This window comes from Rhipicephalus microplus, chromosome 3, assembly GCF_043290135.1.
Source record: "Rhipicephalus microplus isolate Deutch F79 chromosome 3, USDA_Rmic, whole genome shotgun sequence".
Lineage (NCBI taxonomy): Eukaryota > Metazoa > Arthropoda > Arachnida > Ixodida > Ixodidae > Rhipicephalus > Rhipicephalus microplus.
Genome location: NC_134702.1, coordinates 262,196,498 through 262,221,310, shown reverse-complemented (window position 1 = coordinate 262,221,310; position 24,813 = coordinate 262,196,498). Strand labels below are relative to the sequence as shown.

General features: G+C 46.9%; 1 protein-coding gene across 7 annotated transcripts in view; it reads right to left on the bottom strand.

Annotated features, from left to right (window-relative positions):
• LOC119170521 (polyamine-transporting ATPase 13A3) overlaps positions 1–24,813 on the bottom strand; it is a 1,084,416-nt gene that overhangs the window by 572,377 nt on the left and 487,226 nt on the right. For all 7 annotated transcript variants that reach the window (XR_012894535.1, XR_012894534.1, XM_075890967.1 and 4 more), the window contains one exon: positions 16,331–16,488. Coding sequence is in view for 5 of the 7 variants with exons in the window: in XM_075890967.1 (XP_075747082.1) it covers positions 16,331–16,488 (158 nt within the window). In the remaining 2 variants the exon portion in view is untranslated. The remainder of the gene's footprint in view (positions 1–16,330; positions 16,489–24,813) is intronic.

Here is a 24,813-nt window from a genome sequence, read left to right as displayed (position 1 = left end):
AAAAAGGCAGAGCTTTATCCAATGCACTGTGTGGTTCGACTGGATGGCGGGCAAAGAGTAAGCGTCATGATGTAAGCGACCAGATTTGTAACACATTCAGCAGTGTTCTTGGAACAGTAACCAACATGCCCACTTAAAGGGGTCGCGAAACGGTCACTCCAAAGCGACAATGCGAAGCCACCGGCATCCACGCCCACTAACAAGATGACGTCATCATGAGTAACGTTTTCTCTATTGAGGAATGCGGAACATTTCGGTACTTGCGAGTGCGTGCAACCGGGACACCCAGCAACGTTTTTGTTATACGCAATCGGCACTACCTTGAACTCTAACGTCATAATAAGCAGCGTTCTTGTGGGACGCGGATCGCATATGGCAGACGCCGATGAGCGCCTCTTCTTCGCAAGCGTCTATGCAGGTCCACTCGGCGAAGCGTCTATGCAGACGGCGAAGCGTCTATGCAGGTCCACTCGGGCGGACGATATAGTTAGGGCCTGTGGCTGCCGATGGTGTCGCATTGTGATTGTAAAGCGACCGTTTCCTGACCCCTTTAAATTCTACAAAGAGGAGAGCCAGCAGGGTGTGTAGTGGTCAGCTGTGACGGCCAAATTTTAACCATGTAACTAGGGCTCAAATTCGCCGATCGTCAATAAGAGAACAAGGCATTTCATTTCGGTGATTGATTGATTTGTTGGGTTTAACGTCCCAAAACCACCATATGATTATACGAGACGCCGTAGTGGAGAGCTCCGGAAATTTCGACCACCTGGGGTTCTTTAACGGGCACCCAAATCTGAGCACACGGGCCTACAACATTTCCGCCTCCGTCATAAATGCAGCCGCCGCAGCCGGGATTCGAACCCGCGACCTGCGGGTCAGCAGCCGAGTATCTTAGCCACTAGACCACCGCGGCGGGGCTTCCTTTCTGAGATTGCTTAGCTCCATTCGGTCACGGAAAGCAGACAGCTGACACAGGCGATAACTTGGGCGCACCCACTTTATAGTGAATCATTGATTGATTGATATGTGGGGTTTGACGTCCCAAAACCACCGTATCAATATGGGAGACGCCGTAGTGGAGGGCTCCGGAAATTTAGACCACCTGGGGTTCTTTAACATGCACCCAAATATGAGCCCATGGCCCTATAACATTTCCGCCTCCACCGGCAATGCAGCCACCGCAGCCGGAATTCGATCCCGTGACCTGCGGGTCAGCAGCCGAGTACCTTAGCCACTAGAAAACAGCGGCGGGATGCTTTATAGTGGATAAAAACAGAACTAGTTTTACAACCTCTAGCGTCGCTGAAGACTTCTGTTCGGGCGGAAATGTTGGAGTGGGCAGAATAGGTGATGTTAGCAGCGCGATGAGAATATATAATGCTGTAGCCTACACAGCACCCAAGAAAAAAAAGGTGGTACACCTGTTGGGAGGATGGGTTACGTCTTTAAATAAAAATATCTAGAGGATGATGAAAGTAGAAACAAAGAGCGAGAAATCTGCAGACCTCCTTAGTGCAGGCCGTGAAGGGGAAGCTCTGCATGGTTCCAACTTAATCAGAATCAATGCCCACGTCAGAGGAGTCGATAAGATGGCCCAAAATAATTACTTGCTGGCTAAGGTGAATTGGCCATCTGAAACCGCAAAACGGAAGGGTTAATCATTCGGAAGAAGGTGCCCGGAGCGTTGTATAATCCGTAAGCAATGACCTTAAACTGGTAAAAATCATCTGAAGCCACAAAACACGGTCTTATCGCAGTCGACGTCATCGAGAACAATATCCCTGTATCCTGATCAGAAGTTAATCGAGGGAAAATTGGGCACGTATCTGCCAACTAAAGACGGTTGGGTTCTCTCTGGAGGCGCTGTGTGAGATATTTACGCCATGTGGCAGTTATATCATGAAACGAGTTTCTGTAGAATAAAGAGCCACCAGTAGGTGGCAGCAACGTGTTGTTTTAGCGAAGCGCACGGAACACCCACTCCTTCCTTCAACGCACCGCAATTTCAGCGCAACGTAATAGGCACTCTGGTTTTTGAATTGGCCATCTATGAATTTTAAAATTAGGGACATACTCATAATACTAACGTTTTCATCTTGCGCCTCAATTATGTATACAATATTCTTTTTGATTGACAATGTTCACAAGTATGAACACAGCCACAAGATCGAGATGGCTTGGCGTTGAGCTAAGGCTTAGCCTTTCGCCGGGTGCCTTAATTCTTTGACAGGCAGACAAACAGACAGGCAGACCGTAATTTCTGCATTGAAGTTTCTAAAGAATCTACCTTCTAAGTTTATTATATTGTCACGGAGTGAGAGTAGGCAGAGGGTAGAAATATATTTACAGATTGTACACGGAGTACACAGTGTCCTTGAACCAAGATGGCGGAATGGCAACGACAACAGGAGCTTTTGTTCAATCGTCATCTGCGTCGCCTTTATGGTGCATTCCTTGATGGTAATGATGGCTTGAATCATATAGCCACCACTGGTGGAAGCGCCGTCTCGGCGCTTCAGAAAGCGTGCGATCCAGCACAGAGAAGTGCGGCTTAAAGCGGGAGACGTGTACAATATCAGTGTACGGCAGAGACGATGAGGATGGAGTGTCCTATAGGGCGATCTCATAGGTGTCCTTGGTCAGTAGACGCAAGACTTTGTAAGGCCCACTGTAGCGAGTGGGGAATTTCGAGGACAGACCAACGTGACGGGAGGGAGTCCAAATCAAGACCTACAATCCTGGGGACTAAGATACGGCTCTGTGATGGCTGTCGTAGTGATACGTTTGAGAGAGCTGCGAGGCAGCCAGGCGATCCCGGGCAAAGTGGCGGGCCGGTTCAGTCCGAGTAGTTGCATAGTGAGCGTAGTCGGTAGCAGTGTCAGTATGCGATGGCAGAAGAGTGTGAAAAGGAAAAAGGGGGTGACGGCCGTACGAGAGATAGAAGGGAGAAATTCCAGTGGTGTCGTGCCGTGACGAGTTGTAGGCAAACGTCACGTAAGGCAAAGTGACATCCCAATCGCGATGATCTACGGAGGCATACATGGCTAGCATTGTCGTCAGTGTGCGTTTAGGGCGCTCAGTGAGTCCAATTGTTTGCAGGTGGTAGACAGTGGTGAGTTTACGACGTGTGGAACAAGAGCGAAGAATGTCATCCACAGCCTTGGAGAGAAATGAACGACCATGGTCTGTCAGCAGTTAACGCGGAGCTCCATAGTGGAAAATAACGTCAATAAGTCCGCGACATCAGTAGCTTAGCTTGTTGGTAGCACTCGCGTGATGGAAAACTGTGTCGTGTAGTCTGTAGCCACCACTACCCACTTATTCCCACTCAGAGACGTCGGAAATGGTCCAATGAGATTGAGGCCGATGCGGTAGAACGGGTCTTTGGGAATGTCGATAGGCTGAAGTAGGCCAAGTGGTCCCAACGAAGGACTCTTGCGGCACTGGCAGGCCTCACAAGATGCAACGTATGGCGCACACAGCGGTAAAGGCCGGGCCAGGAGAATGGACGCCGTACGCAGTGATACGTGCGGGCTGCTTCGAGATGTTCAGCAGTTGGGGCATCATAAAGTTGTTCGAGCACAGTGGAACAGAGCGTTGCACAAATCGCCAGAAAAAGTTCAGCGCCTTCGGTGCTTGTGTTGCGCCAATAGAGAATTCCGTCATGAAGCGTGAATAGGCGAAGGGAAGGATCTGAGGTGTCAGAAGCTAGGCGGCGTATGATAGACCGCAAATTGGCATCACTGAGTTGTTCCCTACATATGTCCATGAAATCAGAAATGGTGAAGACACAGGCATCAGAATCGAGCGCTGAAATGTCAGGGGGATCGACGGGATGGCGAGAGAGACAGTTGGCATCCTGGTGCATTCGGCAAGACTTGTAGGTCACGTCAAAGCTATATTCCTGTAGCTTTAAAGTCCAATGACCCAGGCATCCAGAAGGATCTTTGAGGGAGGGCAACGAGCACAGGGCGTGGTGACCAATGATGACTGAAAAGTGGCGGCCAAACAAGTATGGTCGGAATTTTCCAACTGCCCATACAAGAGCGAGGCACTCGCGCTCAGTGAGTGAAAACTTGCAATCGGATGGGGAGAGGAGGCGACTTGCGTAGGCAATTACAAGATTTTGACTCTGTTGTCACTCGGCGAGGACAGCGCCAATACTCTGTCCGCTGGCGTCTTTGCGAGCTTTAGTGGGCCTGAAAATCGAAATGACCCAAGATGGGCGCGGAAGTGAGCAACACAGTAAGTCGGCGAAAAGAATTGGCTTGCTGGAGACCTCAAGAAAACGGCGTGTCCTCCTTCAGTAGCTGTGGCAAGGGATAAGCAATGTCAGCGAAGTTGTGGACAATACACCGGAAATAGTAACAGAGGCCGACAAAGCTTCATACATCTTTCGTTAAACGTGGTGTGGGGAGATCATTGATGACGCGAATTTCGTCGAGATCAGGTTGCACGCCTTTAGCACTGACAAGATGGCCTAGCACAGTGAATGTGTGGCGGCCGAAACGGCATTTGGAGGAGTTGAGCTGTAGGCTTGCCCTTCTGAAAAATTCGAGAACAGCTGCCAGATGGCTAAGGAAACTTTTGAATGACGGCAAGAATACAATGATGTCATAGAGATAACAGAGATATGTGTTTGGTAACCCAGTAGCAGGAAGTCCACCGTTCCCTTAAATGTAGCGGGAGCATTGCATAAGCCAAAAGGCATTACCTTAAACTGGAAAAAGTCCATCTGGCGTAACAAATGCAGTCTTTTCACGGTCTAATTCGTCGATGAAAATGTGCCGGTGTTCTGAACGCAGGTCGATTAAAGAGAAGTAGGCAGACCCGTGAAGGCGGTTGATGACATCGTCAATCCGTGGCAGAAGGTAGGCGTCCTTCCGCGTGACATTCTTTAAGTAATGGTAGTCGACGCAGAAGCGCCAGCTGCCACCCTTTTTTTTTACTAGAACGACTGGTGATGCCAATGGACTGCAAGATGATTCAGTCATGTCTTTTGTGAACATATTATCGACTTGACGTTGGATGACTTCTCGCTCGGCATGTGACACGCGATAAGGACGTTGTCGCATTGGGCTGGCGTCTCCAGTGTTGATCCTGTGAGTAACAACTGACGTGTGACCTAATGGGCTGTTGCGAAAGTCGAAGATGTCCCTGAAGGATGCCAATATATGCCGGAGATAGGCTGCCTGTGCTGGAACGAGGTCTGGCGCGATCATTTTGTCAAAGTGGGCATCAGTGGAGGTTTGTGAAGAGGATGCAGTAGCGGGTAAAGGAGCGTCTGCAATGAATGCAGAAACACAGTGTTCGCTAATGGAACATACATTAGCTATAGTCATGCCATCTAGAACAACTTTAGCGCAACAGCTGAAGTTCAGTATTGCTAGCGATGCAGCATTATTCATAATGGTCAACAGAGTATGAGGAAGGGCTACATTTCTGTCTAATAACACGTTTAAAATCGGTACCAGCACATTATCGCCTTCGGGTACCGCAGGAAAAAATTTCATGGTTACATCGGTAACGGCTTGGAGCGCAAGTCGAACGTGCTCGACAGAACACATACCTGGTTGTGGTTTAGTTGGAGTGTCATAGCAATAAGGTAGGTCAAGCTGAAGCAAGCGTAATCCACAGTCAATTAGGGCAGAGTGCGCGACAAGAAAGTCCAAAGCGAGGATGAGTAAATGAGAGCACTTGAGCACGGAAAAAGCACAGTTGTGGAGCGGTCAGCAACAATAACACGTGCGGAGTACATCCCAAGCTCAGGAAAAGTTCCACCACCAGCGACTTGGATGAGCGGCACTGTGGGCGGTGTTAAAACTTTTTAAGGTGGCGGCGAAGTTCCGAGTTCATCACCGGAATGTGGGACCCTGTGTCTAGAAGGACAACAACAAGTGCATCGTGTACTTCAACGTCTATGATATTACGTCATGCCGGCATAGTCAGAGGATTTGGCTGGCGAATCGTCGATGCAGCATCACTTCTGGGAGCTGCAACGTCTAGTTTTCCCGAGCCAGATGTGCAGTCGGCGAAGGAGGACGGCAAAATTGGGGGGAGCGCGACGAATAGCGACGAGACAGCGCTGAGCGGGACTGGTGACTCAGAGGGGATGGTGACTGGCAATGCACCGTCGACAAACTGTCACCACCGGCTGGCCGAGGCGACTCGTAGCGAGTTCTGAAGTGGCCATCACCTGCCCCTGCGAGACGGTTGTAACCATAGGAAGGCTGACGACAATACCACCTGCTATTGCAAGAGCGGGTCACTTGACCCGCTCCTTTGCAGGTGAAGCAAAGGGGCCGGTCATCAGCAGTCCTCCACTGAGCGGGATTGCGAGAGCGCACCGGGAGCCTCTAGCCTTGTACGTAGGAAACTGGTGGAAGAGGGTCAGTTAGTCGGGAGGGGGCGGCGATGCACAATGATTCCAGGCTTATGTTCGAAAGCTCTTGGCGGACGATGACATGCACTAAAGGCACCATTTGGGAGCTGGACTCGCAGGCACGAGAGAAGGTTGAAGCGGGAGACATAGCTTCAATTTCTAGAAGGCTGATCTTTGTGATGTGCTCTACTGTCAGTGGTGCCTGTGGTACAGGCATGTATTCGCACGACCATGTTGTTGTGATGTTGGGAACTCGAGCAAATTTATGGGAAATACGTCGGCTTTTGGCGGCCTCAAAATGCTCGCAATCTTGAGTATTGGCATCTACTGTGTCACAGTCTGTGCAAATTATCGAATTGAACGCGTCATCAGCAATGCTTGTTAACATGTGCGCTACCTACTCGGACTCCTCCATGCCGTCGTCTGGTTTGCGGCAAAGGTCGAGCACGTCCTGCATGTAAGACAGGTACGACTTCGATGACGTTTGAGCGTGAGATGCCAGCTCCTTCTTGGCAGCTGTCTTCCTGCCAGTCGATTTGGCGAACAGTGCACGCATCTTTTCTTTGCACGCATCCCAGCTGCCACTTTCCGCTTCGTGGTTCTCAAACCACACTTTGGCTGTCCCCTTCAGGTAAAACAGGATGTTCGCCAGCATGTGCGTTTCGTTCAGCAATAATTCCTGCTTTTTCGCTCGTACAGCGGCAACCATTCTTCGATGTCGACAATGTCGGCTCCGCAGAACGTGCCGGGTTCCTTCAACAGGGGCAGAACAACTGTCGTCGTTGCGGTGGTCACTGCGGGAGCTGAATCCGGACTTTTTTGTGCAATCGTGGAAGAAACGAAGCGTCGACCACTGCGTAGCTCCGTCTTGTTACCCCGCACCACCACCAAAATGTCACGGGGTGCGAGAAAGCAGAGTGTAGAAATATAGGTACAGATTGTGCACGTACCCAGTGTTCTTGAACCAAGATGGTGGAGTGGCAACAACAACACGAGCTTTTGTTCAATCGTCATCTTCGTCGCCTTTATGGTGCATTCCTTGATGTTAAGGATGGCTTGTATAATTATTCAGAGCTGGAATGGCAATCCAGGGCGTCGTCAGTGGTAGTAGGGAGACGCCATTTTAGTGATTTCGTTTGGTTGTCTGTAGTGGACAAGAAATTGCCAGCTCCTGTCCTTTAAAATAGGTGCAAGGGACGCCCATAAACTACTAGATGGATAAATTTTTAGTTAGCGATCATGCTGTTCACTTCATTTTTAATAGTCCGATGATAAGTTGCAGATACGCGGTATGGTCATTGATGTATCGGAGGCATTGCCGGTGTTAATGCGGTGCTTCAGAGCATCGCTTACTCCTAGTAGAAGGTCAAAAAAGTCAAACTTGTCCCAAGATATGATTCAAGAATAGAAGCAGCACATCAGTTTGATGCGGCAAAAAGTCTGATGAGATCACTTTTCTAGATAAATAGACGGACTGGCTGCTGAACATCGGGCTTGCGTGGAGTTAGAGGGGCAAATATCAAGGCGGACAAAGCTGAGATGGCGCATTCATCGAAGGGCGGGAAAACATGTGGACAAAGAGCCATGTTAGGCATCAGAATGCAAGAGTTTTTGGCAAGTAACAGAATACTGCTCTCCGGAAAAGCAAGTTTGTGAATCAAAACAACAGAAGTGATGAGCCTGAAATGGCATTATAGGAAGTGTAGGTAGGCTGTTTGCGGTGACAAATTGACATTTCTTGTAGAAAACAGACGAAATTATCGTAGACAGCACAGACCAGTCGGACATGGCTCGTCAAGTTGCGCAGTCCTAGCTGAACAGTGAATGAGGGCGGAATGAGTGAAAAATCAAAGCCAATGATGGCATCATTGGTACAATAAGTGACGATGGTGATGGCTGCCAATAGTAACGGGTTCTGTACAGACGCCAATGGTGGTAGCCGTGCCACCGTCAGCAACACTCACACTATAGGATGTGTATCGAGTGAGGATTTTCAGAACTGATTACGAATGCGCGAACTCATAGCAGAAATATGACCGCAAGTGTGAAACAAAGATTTAGTAGATAAACTGTTCACTTCAACATCGATAAGGTTCCAATTATTCTGTAGCGTCGACACAGGAATTGAGAAATCAAGGTGTAGCAGCAGCAACAACTCCATGAGCAGCAACGGGGAATTTCCCGAAGGAAAACTTCGGGTGAAGGTTCGGGACGGAGAGCAGAAAAATCTACGTCGTGGGGAAAGCAAGCGGCGGTACTGGGCGGTTGTCGTAGTGGAGGGCCGTAATCAGCAGAGTGCTCATGGCGTGATGGTTTTTGGCCAGAAGCACAGGCTGATGAGTGTAGGTTACAGAAGAATGACCTCGTCTAAGATGAAGTTTACAAGGTCTTGACGATGCGCAGGAGAGGTCTTCTGAAGGTCAAAACGTGTCAATTACTGGGGCGCAATTATCATTATAGAGGATATAGACGGTTGGGAGTCAGCCGGCTCTGGTGACTTCAAAGGAGTGGAGGGTACGGCTTCGATTTCACGTCGAAGGTTTCTGGTAATACAATCAGTGCGGATCGGGCTGGCTTTCTATACGGAGGTTTCCAGAAGTTAACTTCACAACAGAGTTAGAAAATGGGTGAAGTGGAGGGCAATTCGACTGCTTAAAGCCTCTTGAAAGTATTGGCAATGCTTACTTACATACTAAGCAGTACAACAAAATTTTAAAAGAAGGACGTTGAAGGAATTGTCTGCGATGCGCTCCCGAACGTGCATTGCCTTCTCCGCTTTGGCCAAGGTGATATCAAATTTTGTCAAAAGGCCAAACCAAGTGTCCAGAATATATATTACGCCCTTCTCCTCAAATGTATAAGCACTCATACCAAGTACCCTTTGGCGCAGTTCGCTTGCCGCTGGCAGACTGGCCAAAAAATTTGCCTTACTTGGTTCTCAACTCTAAAAAGAGTACACCTTCTTTTTGGGCAGAATCTTTTGGAAAAAAGTTAGATAGGACAGAGATCTTTTCCCGAGATATTGTGCGCACAAAGAAAGTTAATTCCGTTCAATACTGGAAGCTGGCCTAAGTAGCCAAAGTAGCCAGCCTTTGGTCTTCCACACGCTTTAGATGGCAAGCTTTTCAGCATTGTTCTTGAACCACTCTTGACAATTCTTTTCAAATAAAAAGTTAGGTTTGCTAGCACCAAGGGTGGGCCCCACCTGTAATTTTCACTCACGAGCTGCTAGAGGGGAATCACTCGTTCACATCTTTGCTATTAGTGCTCAAACAGTTGCTATACCAATAGATTGGGTGGTCGCAGCGACCACAGGTGAAATGGGCACTATTGATGAGTTAGATCCGGCGGTGGACGCAGCATTTTTGTCACAGACGTGCTGGAAGAAGTGACAAGGCGTCGTCTGCGAAGCTCTAAGAGCTTTCGTTCGTTGCTACCTCGTACCTTCCATAAAAATGAGACGTGAAGGCAAAAATGAAAGTAACGTGCACTTACAGTGTGCTTTCATTACGCTGAAGCGTAAGCCCTCTATCGGCCGTGGTATACAGGTGTTCGAAATTTTGATGTATGAATGACAGCGACAAGAACGCACGTACCGTGATGCCCTGTTTGTCTAGCTTCAACAACTAGATCTTCCACCGGGAGAGAAGAAAAGAAGATGGCGCGAGTACTGCGACCACATCAAACACACATCAAACAGCTTGTGGTCACATGAGCTAACTAGCCTTCGTGCGCAGCGCTCAAACAAGCCCCGGTCATAAGGTGTGGTTCACTCTTGCAGTGATATCACTCTTCCAAACTACGTGAACAATGCCCTCGACTTAGCTCTGGAGTTCGCCGTCGACCAAGAAGGGTCTGCACCCGAGCATCTTTCAATCGTGCGCTCTGTTACTGGTCACATCTCAGAAGGCGTCAACATACTCCTACGGGCTTAGCCTCTCAGCACCAGCCTTCCGTTGCGGGAGAGAGGCAAGTTTTTGAGAGACAATGAACGTTGTGTCGTTTCTTCAGATATGGAGGGTGGTTTCGCTGCTCTCTCTAATTGCTTGAACCTAGAAAAGGCGGTCATCTCTGTTTTCAAATCTTGTAGTGGCATTCTTCTAGATAGAGCAAAAATGGAATCTAAGAAAAGGTGTTGGAAGCTATAGTTAAAACAGTTAGCACGTCATATTAGTAAAAGTGACAAAAATGGGCTGAGCAGGTTTTTTTTCTGCAAAAGCACATGAAGTCAGCATGTCCTTCCGAGTCATTGTGACAAAAAGTGGAACGTGGCAAAAGAACTTGGCTTGTTCTTTCAGATCCATCTAATGTGTCTAACGATCTGTGACTCAATCCTGATCAAAAGCTCCCAGACATTGATACAACTTTTCAAACAGTTAAGTCAAACAAATGTCTTCTGTTTTTCAATTCACATAAAGGACCTATACTACTCACTGCCTCATGATGAGGTATTGAAATGTGTAAAAGATAACATAGATAGCTTTGTGGAATTGAACTTCCAGATAAAAATTGGTATCAGTGTGCGAGATTTTCTTGGCCTTGTTTGCTTTACCTTATTTCTACATTGCTAAATGGAATTGCGTTTATCTGCAGAAAAAAAAGGTGTTTCAATCAGCTCGTTCGTAGCACATATGCTCAGTGATCTACTGTTGGCCAAAATGGGCAACGAACTGCATGAAAAGTTAGAGGGTACGCATGTCGTCAAAGTATTTAGATACGTGGAAGATTTCTCGGTTGTTCTAAAGTTTAACCCTTCTATGTTCCACACGATTGCGGCTTAAAAGATAGGCGCGTTTGAAAATTGTTTGAAGCTGCTTGTGTTGACACATGAAATGCCCGAGAATGACAAGTTACTATTTTTGGATTTAGGACTGTTTTTTGCACACAGCATATTTGTTAGTGTTGCAAACCGTGTGCACAGAAATCTTTGCTTCCTCTTTCTTTCGGTCACAGCAAGCTAGTAAAGCGAGGCATTGCACGGACCTGCCTTGAGAAGAATGCCTTGAACAGGTCGTGCTTTTACAACATCGCTGCGAGCTTCAAAGCTCAAGTGTCCCGGCTTATGGCTTCGAAATTTCTTAAGGCGTTTATAGCATCTGTCGCTGAGTCTATCACGTGGACCAGTACGGCAGAGCAAAGGCATGGATAGAATCCGAGCAACATGGATACACAATGTGACAGGATAGCTGTTCTTCGGTACAAGCACCAGATATCACAAAGGTTCAAGAAAATCTCAAAACGTGCGGGCGTTCGTGTGCTGTTCTCTGCAGCGTTCAAATCAATCAGTGTCACCAAGTCACCATATCTACAAAACCCCTGAAAAAACAGTCTTGAACTGAAAGTAAAGTTAAGCGTAGGAACAGGTAAGTGGCATGTTTCCTGGAGGTTGTCACATGTTTTCTGGAGGTTGTCTATAGGACCATCTTTCCTGTGGTGCTTATTATGTTGAAACGAACGGAAGGTGTCTGAATGATCGACTGCGGGAGCACGCTAACAATTTTAAAAATGACAAAGCTGGTTTTCATGCTCAGCACAGCAGTGAGTGCAACTGTGGGGCCCTTTTGAAGGACACAGTGACGCTGTATTAGCACAGGGATGAGCGCACCCGAGTTATCGTTGATAGGCCGCAGATGACACACGAACAGGTGTCAATGATTGGCAAGCCCTCCGTGTATCTATACGAGAAAGAACTAATGTTCCTAGACGGTATCGGTGCGCGCAACTAGTCATAGTAGACTCGCTCACTGGATTTCGTGCCAAACAGTTGTGCCCCCGCTATCGCCGACGACAGCACAGCTCCAGCCGACTGGCTTGACCTACGCCATCTCCTGCCGCCGACATAAGCTCTTGTCGATTGGTGCCCCGCCCTCGCACTCCTGCGACTGTGGCCATCTTTCTTATATTTTCCTTACTTTTACATGTCGCTGTCCGTGCGCCTCTCTCTCTTCTTGCTCCTCTCTCTATCTCTATACGTTTAATTCCTCCCTATACTTTTTATTTCTCCTTACCCCCATCTCTCTTGAGCTACTGTTGAGGTGTCCTCCCCCTGAGAGACAGTAACGAGGTGCACGTTTATCTCCTTATCATTTAGGAATCACCCCCCCCCCCCCTAGTTATAGTACCTTTGGTTTTACTTTTAGTTTTCTGTTTCGTTTCCTTAAATATTTTTCTTTGCTTTTGTTTCTTCTAACTCTTGCATTGCTTTTTGTGTCTTATGGTTGTTGCCACACGGTTTATTGTCTCCTCTATATGTTCTCGCGCTCTGTGCAGTGGGATCAGTTGCAAGTTAGCACCCGACTCGTTTTGGTCCCTTTGTCGTTGTTCCGTCTTCACGCTATAACGATCATCACTCATATACTACGTACTCTTAATATCGCAGACGCACTTTAATTTTTTTCCCCTATCGTTCAATTTGGGTTCAAAAGTGCAGCTAACAAGTGGATACATTATCTCCATGTTAGGCCTTCAGTGAACCAGCTGCACTTGAATATCTGTAAAACCAAAGATTTTGTTTTTAAACCTGCAAACAAGCCTAAAGGCTGCTCTTTTTGTCAAGTTTATGACGCTGTAATCAAATAAACTTTCGTTTTAACACGAAAGTGTTTTATGCTGAGGTTCACCACTGCTCCACAGGCGTATTTACGGGACGGATATGAAGCTTCGAAAAATAAGATAAAAGTAAAACCATTCAACAAAGAAATTTTGTTGCCGGAAGTCCAACTTACGGCCCCTTACTCCCTCAGTGCGTGGGGAGATTCAACTGTGACAAAAAACGTACATTCTTCACTATGTCAATGAGAAGCTATTTATATACACCATTTACCTCTCGCAGTACTAAACGATCATTTACTTTAATGACTTCTTGTTATCACAGGCGAGAAGTGTGTGGATAGAGTGCATTAAAGGTTCTCGACCCGCGAATTGTGATGCACGCGTACCTCAACAGGCGTTCGCCAGCCGTACGCGTGCTTACCTCATATTCGGGGGATTCACATGTCTTTGAATTTCTCTGCAAGTGAGCACTGAAGACAGCCCGAAGGTCTCGTCGCTTGCTGCAGCGGCCGCGCTTGCGAAAAGAGCGTGAAAATCAAGCGCCAAGTAACAGTTGGGACATTTGTTAATCAGCGCTCATCCTGTGTATGCTTCTGCATTTCCCGTAGATCATTTTTTCTGTTTGAGTGGAGTGCTTTGAATGCTGAGTTTGGACAGTTGTCAGTTAGCGTTCACCAGGTGTATGTTCCACTCGTACGTCTTTTGTGCTTCACGAATAGGCTGCAAGTTTCAATCATTTTCTACAGCATACTATGTGCAGTCTACAAGTGTTCACTTGCGAGGTCGTAGGAAGTTGTAGTTTCTTGCTGTAGCATTCATTCCTTCATCCTTGTGGTGAAACAAAGCATGATATACGTACAACTACTTGTGTGAAAACACCTTCTACCAATTTCTACCAATTTCTATGACCAAGAAAGGAGCCAAGATATTTATGTTTCTCTGAATTCTCTTCGGTGAAAACCTGCGTTTCACACACCACGTTTAGAGGATCATTCAAGCATCTGTAGATCCACAGGCATATTTCTTGCTAGTCACTTTCTTCTCGTCTGAATTAAACATAGTTTATACCACGCATAAGTTCAATCGCCCTTAAGTAATTCTCGAATTGTAATGGGAGCCACATACCAATCGAACTTGAATCGGCTAATAACTCTTCAGAGGCTAGCAGTCCGTTTTTTGGAAAACCTTGCTTGTCGCTATCATACAGGATACATTTTCTCGAAACATAGCCTTTCACCAATTATTGAAGTTTATAAACCTAGGCCCGCCGTACATATACGAAGTGTGCTAAAGAAAAATGCATCTTTTCATAAACCAACAATTTAAGGCACAATTACTTGATAGCTCCGTTATACACAGTCGTATGCAGTACAAAACAGCTTCCATATTTCATAAATTCACATTTTAATACTATTAGTATTGTGTCAAAAATAATCACCAAGATTTATGAAATATTACACCATCACCTGATTAACAGAACGATGTGTATATTCGAAGCAGCGGGCGCAAACTCTCATTCTGGCAGCGGCGTTGACGCTGGCGCTCATCGCGGCGTCGCGCAGCAGAGTAACCTAGTGTAGCATAAGGCACGCATTGACGGACCGGTGTTTCCTACTGTAACATGCCAATCATTGCGTATGGGCAACAAGAGACAGAAGACTCTATTTGAACACCGAGACCTGCCCACCTCTTTTAGTGAACGCGCCGCTGCAATTTTTTATTGTTCCGCAACGCACAGGAGCAACCTCCCACCGGCACAACCTTGGAGGACTCAAGATCTAGTATTCTAGATACGGGGTGGTCAGTGAACAGTTCTGCAGAACGAGCAGTCAGTGTTTTTCAATAAAGAATAGGAACAGAATCGAAAGTTGGGCTAGTTGGATATGCATGGTATAAAGAATAGGAAATAGACATGGGCCAGGTATGTAGCACGTAGACAGGATAACCGCTGGTCATTAAGGGTAACAAACTGGATTCCCAGAGAAGGCAAGCGGGTTAGGGGGAGACAGAATGTTCGTTGGGCAGATGACATGAACAAGTTTGCGGGTATAAATTGGCAGCAAGCATAGAACCGAGTTGACTGGCGAAACATGGGAGAGGCCTTTGTCCTGCAGTGGACGTAGTCAGGGTGTTGATGATGATTATTACATCTAAGTTATGTTTATATTCATAACAAGGGCGTATATTGCGCATTTTTTGAGTGACATCGTGGTGGCTTGAATTTGCATTCTGTTGTCAGAAATAGTCGAAATATCCATGTGCTCAAGAAACATGAGCGCTCTTTTGAAGACGCCCCCTGCGTTGGTCTTGTGAGGTGGGACAATGGGAGGGGAGAGAAGAGGCACGCACCTGCATTATTGGGTGGTCGTGCCGCACATCGGATTTAGCTCGACCATAAGATGCTTCGCCTCTAAAATACCTTCAGCACGTTGTTTCTTTCTGTTGCTGAGTGAACTGTGAGGTGGCAGGTCCGCTTTTGTAGGACGTGTCGCTGTGGTTGTAATTACTATGCATAATTATTCGTTTAGTTTGGGACGCCGCCACTGCCACAGAAATTTTTTTCTGTTATTGGAAATAATTTTAGCGTGCACTAAATTGTTGTTTCTTAGAAACTGATTTACAGTTTTTTTATTTACGCGTGCCAATTTTACGTTTCTTATTTTATTGCGCAAGCTTTACATGTTGCCTTGTTTGTGCTACTTCACTGTTAGAGGAATGTATGGGTGCCAATGTTTTGGTAAAGCATACAATCTCCTCCTTTTAGCTTTGCCACCTAGAACTTACTCCCTTCATGAAATAAACAATCGAATATGTTGCTTCTCCATCATTTCTGACGTGTACGGCAATTCGGGCGCAGATAAATTAGGGTTGATGCGAAACAGGTGAGTGCTGTGAAACGGGGCTATCGGCATGAAGCCCGAAGTATAGCGCGGGTCTGTTTCGCATCAAGTATGAACCAACTTTCCAAAACACAGGTGTTGCTAATACCCTGAGCTGCTTGTCGAATTACATAACAGTGTTCAAGACACATGCGGACGAGGAAAAAAGATTAGCCTTACAAGCACAGACTTTAAACAAACCTGCATTTCGAATCTCGCATGTAACATTTATGCCATGTTTTTCTTAGTTCACTCATATATACCTTATGAAACAACTGGAAAACAGTGCAAAACTAACGCTTCCTCTTATAGATTCAACAGTACAGCCGTATATGTTTTATTGTTTAGCATGCAGTAAAATCAATAACAGGTTGACATAAACAGACAGCAGCAGCCACGGTACACTGTGACTAAATATGAAAGCACGGTATTTAATGGCTGACCTTCAATACTTAAAATCAGAAGCAGGTTTCTGCTTCAGATTTTTTCAGAGAGGTAAATATGCGATTAGACTTACCTGTCTTATGATGTAAAGGTAGAGAGTATAGACCATGCCAACGCTGGCCACAGCAAATAGCAGCAGCACGAAGAGAATAGCATCCCTGTAGAATCGGAATGGAGCTGGCTGGGCGAACAGGATGGAGCGCACCAGTGCTCCTTTCGCAGTGGAGAAACCTGGATGCCAGAAAGTCCATTTTATGCACGTTAAGTACACTTTGTTAATACGCATGCCACATTCATAACTTAGAATACCGTTGGCACAAAATTAGCGAGGACACATAACAAAAAAGAAGGATGGGCGTGTTTTATGTCTTCGTTCAATTTGTGGCAAAAGTATTCTTCGATGTGTATCAGCACCAACTATTACAAATGAGAATTCCGCTAGGACAAATATATGCCGCATTCTTTGCATTTGCACATACTACTCATTTAGTGTTGACGCTGAGGGATAAGTACATGTCATGTTTGAAAAAGCACTTAAATAGAGACTCTGCGCCCAGAAAATAATAATAGAGAATTGGAAAACGCGTTAGCTTATTCTCAAAGAGAAGATCACCATAGCTTAACCAGCCCTTATGCGAATCGCCTTGAACTGCTAGCGCAAGAATAGGCAACTAATGCCAATGGCATTTAGTCGAGATCTAACATTCGAGGATGCCTGTTTTACGCATAGTTGAATATTTGAGATTGTATGCAAACAAAAAGGCATAGAGGATGGCATTCACTAAATTATAGTAAATGAAGAAATTTTTTAGTGTTCTAAAACATACTCGTTAGTTCTTGTCAGCATTGTAGGTTATTATCCTTTTATCAAGCACACGGACGTACAAAGAGGCATCCTGGACTTGTGCAAGTATGCTTGTAGATAAACTAACTTATTAGGTTCAATCTCGGATGCTGGTATTTTTCTGGTTTGTCGTAGGTGACTTTGCACCACGTGTCGGAATGACCTTGGGAACTTAATTGGACCGAAAGAAACACTTATGCAAGAGCGATGACATTCGAAATGGCGAGAACATGAAAAAAGAACAGAATGTTTGTGCCTTACTGCCCCTACGCCATATTTGGTGTTCCAGCCACCACCTTAGTCACCGACTTCCTCCTGGGCAGCACGAAACTACACGTCCGCTCGACACATCAGCTAGCGGCCGTAGCTCAGCAAACCAATCCACAGCTTAGCTATAGCTGCTGTGAGTAGCGAAGCTACCGCTGCCTGATCAGACGTGCTCATTGCGTAAAAAGGCTCGTCACTTGTACAAAGGGTTTATGGCTTCTGCATTACATTCGATGCAACCTTATTGAGGAGCACAAATGCAAATTTCTTGCGAAATGTAAAGCACAACCAAGAGTTGTGGCTTTTGACTAAGGCCTTCAACTGAATGGAATCGTTACAGAGATTTATGCTATAAAACCTGAAATAAATGTGGCGCTTTAGACGTAGAAAACAAAGGAGTGGTCATGTAGGCTGGCTAGGACAACGTTTCTTGGTTGATTTGTGGGGTTTAACGTCCCAAAACCACCATTTGATTATGAGAGGCGCCGTAGTGGAGGGCTCCGGAAATTTTGACCACCTGGGGTTCTTTAACATGCACCCAAATCTGAGTACACGGGCCTACAACATTTCCGCCTCCATCGGAAATGCAGCTGCCGCAGCCGGGAATCGAACCCGCGACCTGCGGGTCAGCAGCCGAGTACCTTAGCCACTGGAGCACCGCGGCGGGGCAACTTTTCTTAGTGATGAAGGGAAAGCTATGGGGGCGGTGGAGGGACTATACACGTAATCTCGCGCAAACTTGTTCGATTTGGCACACGTGTCGTACCACTACGGAAAGTGAGGCTTTCATGCAATCAGCGTTGCATTTCGTAATACACGTGGTTTGGTGTTAGAGGTACTGTAAATTGGCACTACTTTGTCAGGTGCATGAAAACATAAAGGGAAGACGAGAAGACTAGGAGAAACGTAAACACCTCGCTGGTGTGTACTTCGTCGTATCTAAAAGAGCTATATACATGTAGAAAATAAAGCCTAATTCTACATGCCCCAAGCGGAGCAAACAAACTCAGTAGTGCGACTACATTCATCATTGGTAGAATACACGTGATTTGGCTCTGTATCCTTCAATTCATTGCCAGGAAAAGTTGTCCGCGAGTGAAATGTCTACCCAAGGCTCCTTCAGCGGCGCTCCAAATACCTTGCGAATGATCAAAATTAAGGGGCTGCGAATATGCTTAGCATGTATTTTGATCTTAAAAATCACGGGCCTCTTTTTTCAACTTTTCAAGATTTTCGTCCATATGAATAAAAACAAGTTACTGCCAAATTTCCCATGATAGTAGGACTGCAAGTATTCAACCACTAGGCTATCACATTTTAATAGACTCTCGATTCGATTTTCGTAATGAATGAATGAATAAACTTTATTAAGGTCCGGCAGTTTTACCGGGCGAGGGGGGGAAGAGGGGATTAACCCTGTCTCTTATATTTTTTTACAATATATAAAAACAAGCAGCCTCTTTCTCTATAAAAACAACGCATCACCTCTTTATTGGAATCAAAATCGTATATCAGGTGACAAACACATCATCTCTCAGACGCTAAGTGGTGTTAGTGAAAAACATTTCTTTCAGCTGTTTACAAGTGAGAAATATTGGCGGCCTTAAGCGTCGACCCTGTACAGACTCTAGGAGGAGTGCCGAGTCCGGGACCCCTGTGTCTTCCGCTGCGGCACACGCCTTGGCCACGAGGGCCGAGCAGGGCAGCCTTGACCCTCCAAGGCGTGGTGGCCGAGCAGGGCAGCCTCCGAGCTATCTTGGGTTGGCGGTTAAGCGGAAGTGGTAGCGGGGACTACCGCGTTGAATGAGCGTGCGTACACCATGGGGAAAGTGCCCGCAAATGAATGTTCGCAGTGTTGGTATGCCCCGGCGAAGGCCACCTTTAAATGTCAAAGTATTGCCGGACACAATACAATGACTGTATATACTGCGTGAACAGCGAGTGGCGTGATGCCTCACGGGCGTCAGAGCAGCCAGTTATTGAGAGCTTGAGCAAAACCAAACGCTCACCCAACGCCCCTTAACACGTAGCTTATAGGAATCACGTACTGCTGCGTAGTGATTTGTACCAAGAGGTACACGTCGTGAATTGCGGGAACAACGTTTTACAGTTTCTCGACTCGTTCCTTCATTATGAGGCAGCTAAGTAAGTGGATCAGTGCTTGAATTGGTCTTAGATGCCAGCTCTGCAGGTGCATTATTCTTGCGTGATCATCTTACCGCCATATAGCTGGTGAGAAAATAAACTTATGAAAGACATTTTCATTTAACTGAAGCCTGATCAAGCGTTTATATGAACCTTGATAATTATTAACTCGCCGTATACCCTTCGCAGTTTCAGGGAACGCATTTCGAGGTGATGTAGTGCTTTGCCGGGTGGAAATGACCATCAGTTAAGGGTGAACTGAGTTACTTCGCATTACTGTGGACACAGCGGTCCAGCAGCGCTATGCGTATTCGTCAGGGTCAAACTAAGACATTGGTTGTTTGATGGACCATTATTGAACTGGCACACACATTATAGGGTATGGGTAATAAAATCGGTGGTAACTTATTATATATAGTATTTTCACTTCACTTTTTCAAGGTAATACCTTAAAGACCCCGGTTAATGGGTATTACATGAGGGGTGGGTTAACAAATGTGGGTTACAGAGAGTAATTCTCACGACGAACAATATACAGTTATTCTGTCCAGAAAACATGAATCTATATGTAAAGAAAACAATATATATCTAAGGAAGAAATAACGCAAGGCGTAGAATAGAAGGACTACAAAGTAAAAAAAACGAAGTTTTTCGAGTGCTGTAGTGATGAATATGCATGTTTGTTTTGGAAACCAACATTCACAATGCAAGAAGCTGTGTCGAATGAGAGAGACGCGACGCTGCCTCCGTCGACACTTTGGAAGGTGAAGCAAAAAACGGAACGAAGCTGCATGCGGCGTCTTCTTCTTTTTTTTCTGATGATGATGACTCTTGTATTGCTGGTGCACACCCACAAAGGGGCATCGGCCAAGAACCGCGCGGCAGGATCTTTAAGTTAATGGTTTATGATTTTCCCAACACAGTCACTTTGGAATGAATATATATATATATATATATATATATATATATATATATATATATATATATATATATATATATATATATATATATATATATATATATATATATATATATATATATACAAGGAAACGTATATTTGCAGATATTTACGACTTTTACAAGCGACGACAATGCCTGGCACACTGGCAGGCTGAGACCAGTCTCTATCCACTTCTTAGTCTTTTCTTCCAGGCAGAGACCCTCTACCGCTTTATGCACCAATCCCATTACTGCCTTGTGGCACTACCCCACAGCGTTAGAAGGAGCCGACCCGGCGCTTGTCACGAAAAGAGAGTGTTGGGTGACACATGTAATTAATAAATAATAAGGCTTCAGTCTCACGACGTGCACAACAGTAGCTGGTGGTGGCGCTGAGTGCACTTCATCGACGACTCGCTGTATCTCGTAGGTGAGGTTGGTGATCTTGCGTAGGACTTTGTGTGGTCCGTCGTAGCGAAATAAAAGCTTTTCTGAGAGGCCGATGTAACGACATGGGGTCCACAAGAGTACTAGAGAACCTGGTGCATACGAAACTTCACGGTGGTGACGATCATATCGATCTTTCTGAGAGGCTTGAGAAAGTATGAGTCGTTCTCGGGCAGTCTGTCGTGCTGCGTCGGCTCGCTCTATGGCATCGCGGACGTATGTGACTGGGGAGCTTGAACCAGTGGGAAGGAGTGTATCAAGACGCAGAGAGGGTTCACGTCTATAAAGAAGATAGAACGGGAAATAGCCTGCGATGTCAATTCGGAGGAGTTGTAAGCGAAGGTGACGTAGGGTAACGTTTCATCCCGGTCACGGTGGTCTGGAGAAACATACAATGACAACATGTTGGTGATAGTGTGATTCAGGCGCTCTTTAAGTCTATTAGTTTGTGGATGGTAAGCCGTTGTGAACTTGTGTTTCGTGGAACAGGAACGTACGATATCCTGGACGACACGAGATAGAAAGTACCGGCCTTGGTCAGTAACGAGCTGTCGAGGAGCGCCGTGATGTGAAATGATGTCATGCAGTAGAAAGTCGGCGACATCGGTAGCGCAGCTGGTTGAAAGAGCGCGGGTGATCGCGTCACGTGTCGCGTAGCCGGTCGCCACGGCAACCCATTTGTTCCCGGATGCAGAAGTAGGTAACGAACCGAGAATGTCGAGCCCTACACGATAGAGTGGTTCAGCAGGAATCTCAATAGGGTGAAGAAGGCCAGCTGGAAGCAATGTTGGTCGTTTTCGACATTGACAAAGGTCGCAACTGGCGACATACTTTTGCAGAGAGCGATATAGGCGTTGCCAGAAAAAACGGCGCCAGACGCGATCATAAGTGTGGGTGACTGCCAGGTGACCAGCGGCGGGTTCATCGTGAAGCTGTCGGAGAACATCTACACGCAAATGGGAAGGCACGACGAGAAGGCAGGCAAGACCATTAGGGCGCATGTTGTGGTGCTAGAGAACACCTTCATGAAGGAAGTGGGTGGAGTAGCGGAACTCAGGCTTTCTATGAAGGGAAGCAAATCCGGGTCGCGGCGTTGCTCAGAAGCGATATCAAGAAAGTTTGATACTGATAAGACGCAAGCCTCAGTAGCTCTCTCTGTGGCGTCTGGGGGATCCACTGGATACCGTGACAGGCAGTCGGTGTCTTGATGGAGGTGACCAGATTTATACACGAGGTGTATTCTTAGAGGCAGAGAGACCAACCATCGAGACGTCCCGTGGGATCCTTGAGCGAGGAAAGCCAGCAGATTACAAGATGGTCAGTTACAACAGTAAAACTGCGGCCTAACAGGTATGGGCGAAATTTAGCGACAGCCCAAACAAGAGCAACACGCTCTCTTTCGGTGATGGAATACGAATAGTTCTTCTCGGCAGAGGATAAAAAGTGGCTGGCGTAGGCGATGACGCGGTCACCTCCATGCTGACGCTGAGCTAAAACAGCACTAATTCCTTGGCCACTCGCATCAGTACGAACTCCTGTCGGAACAGTCTGATCGAAGTGCGCTAATTTTGATGTAGTCGTGAGGGCTGCAATGAGCGCCGAAAATGCAGCACTTTGAGGCGAGTTCGAAGTAAATGAAACATCCTTTTTAAGAAGCTCGGCGGGAGGCAGTGCAATATCGGCGAAATTCCGAATGAAGCGGCGGAAATAGGAGCACAAACCAAGGAAGCTGCGGACATCCTTAGCAGAAGAGGGTACGGGAAATTGAGTCACTGGGCGAATTTTGTCCGGGTCGGGCTGTACCCCAGATGCGTTAATGGGGTGACCAAGTACAGTTATTTCGCGACGGCCGAAACGGCATTTGGAGGAGTCAGCTGGAGAGCAGCGTGGCGGAATACTTGGAGAATACTGGACAGTCACTCAAAATGGCTTGCGAACGTTGGTGAAAAAACAATTATGTCATCTAAATAGCATAAGCAAGTGGACCTTTTGAAGTCGCGTCGAAGGGAATCCATCATGAGCTCGAAGGTGGCCGGTGCATTACAAAGCCAAAACAGCATTACTTTAAATTATTATAACCCATCGGGGGTAACCCATCGGGGGTTAGAAACCAAAGTTCAAAAGAGACAATTGGGATTTGTTGTGGCGTACACCCACCATGGTGTCCGGAACAGCAATGGAATGCTTTGGCACAACGTCGATAATAGGTGAAACGACATATTCACCATCGCGCACAGGCGGATCACACACGAGCTGCACGTAAGTCGCGGCTTGTGGCGGAAGATGCAGGAACTCGGTGGCACAAAGGCGACTTTCAGCATCACAGGCAACAGCGGCGTCAAAAGGCAGCTCCAACAGAACAAGACCCGTCGAGCAGTCGATAAGGGCGGAGTGCGCAGAGAGAAAGCCTAGACCGAGAATCACGTCATGTGGCACTGCTCAAGCACGGTGAACAATACGACGGTCTGGCGGCCAGCAATACACACGTGAGAGGTGCACATACCGAGAACGGTAGATGTGCTCCCATCCGCAAGCAATACTGCACACCTAATAGCAGGCGTGATCACTTTTCGCAGTTTAATACACAGAGCAGCCCTCATGACTGAAATTTGTGCGCCAGTGTCTATGAGGGCTGTAACGGTTACATCATCCACCAAAAGGTCCAAAATATTGCGGCATGTAGGAATCGTCAACAGAGGATTTGCCGAACGGGTCAATAATGCAGCGTCACCTCAGGGAGCTGCATGGTCTAGTTTCCCGAGGTTGAAGGCCCAGGTCATGCAGGGGACCTGGATCGAGAAATCATCGGCGAGAGAGATCGGCGGCCTTGGGGTGATGATGACCGGCTGAACTTTCGGCCCTGAACGTTTGTAGGAGCAGGCTGTGGATTGTACAGAGTAGAAAACCGGCGACAGTTGCCTTCAAAGCGACGCCATGTCCCAGTGTTACAAGAGGAATTGGATGTCCAACAATTGCGACAGTAGCGCACAATGTGGCCGGCGTGAGAGCAGTGAAAGCATATCGGTTTATCATCCGACGTTCTCCATTCAGCAGGATTCCGGTAGCGGGAAGTGTATCCTTAGGGGTACACCGGAATTCGGTTAACAGAAGCAGAGCTCTCGGTAGTGCGAAAAACGCAAAGAGGTGCGATGCCGAGATTTGCTATTTCTTGGCGAACGACAGCTTGGTTGAGGGAGACGGTAGATACGTTGTCTTGAGGACCGTCGGCAGCAATGGCTGCAGGAGCCATTGCTTCGAGTTCGCGGCTAACAATTCGGGTGACATTTTCGGACGATGTAGCTTGTGTGAATTGGGGCTGTCTTCGCAGGTCGAAGTGGCTGCAGTATTAGGCAAACGCGCAAACTGACTGATTATGCGACGGATCTTGGCGTGCTCGAAGCGCTGACATTCCTTCACAACCGCGTCAACGGTGGCGCAATCTTTAACGATCAACAAATTGAAGGCGTAATCGGCAATTCCCTTTAGTATGTGAGCGATTTTGTCGATTTCGCTCATATTCTCGTCCACCTTTCGACAGAGGCCCAATACGTCCTGTATGTAAGATACATACGATTCCGTCGATGTCTGCACGCGACATTCCAGGTCTTTCCTCGCGGCATGCTGTCGCCCAAATGGCCGGCTGAACAACTCGACAAGCTTCAGTTTGCAAATGTCCCAGCTGGTCAACTCCGACTCAAGTGTCTCATACCAGGTGAGCGCCGTATCCCGCAAGTAAAAAACAACGTTGGCCAGCATCAACGTGGGCGTCCCACCCACAGTATTCGCTCACGCGCTCGTACAATGCGACCAAATCTTGTACATTCACCTTGTCCTTGCCTGTGCCCGAGAAGGTTCCCGGGTCTAGTGAAGGCAGGAGAATCAGAGGGGGCAGCTGCTGCTGCTGCTGCTATGGC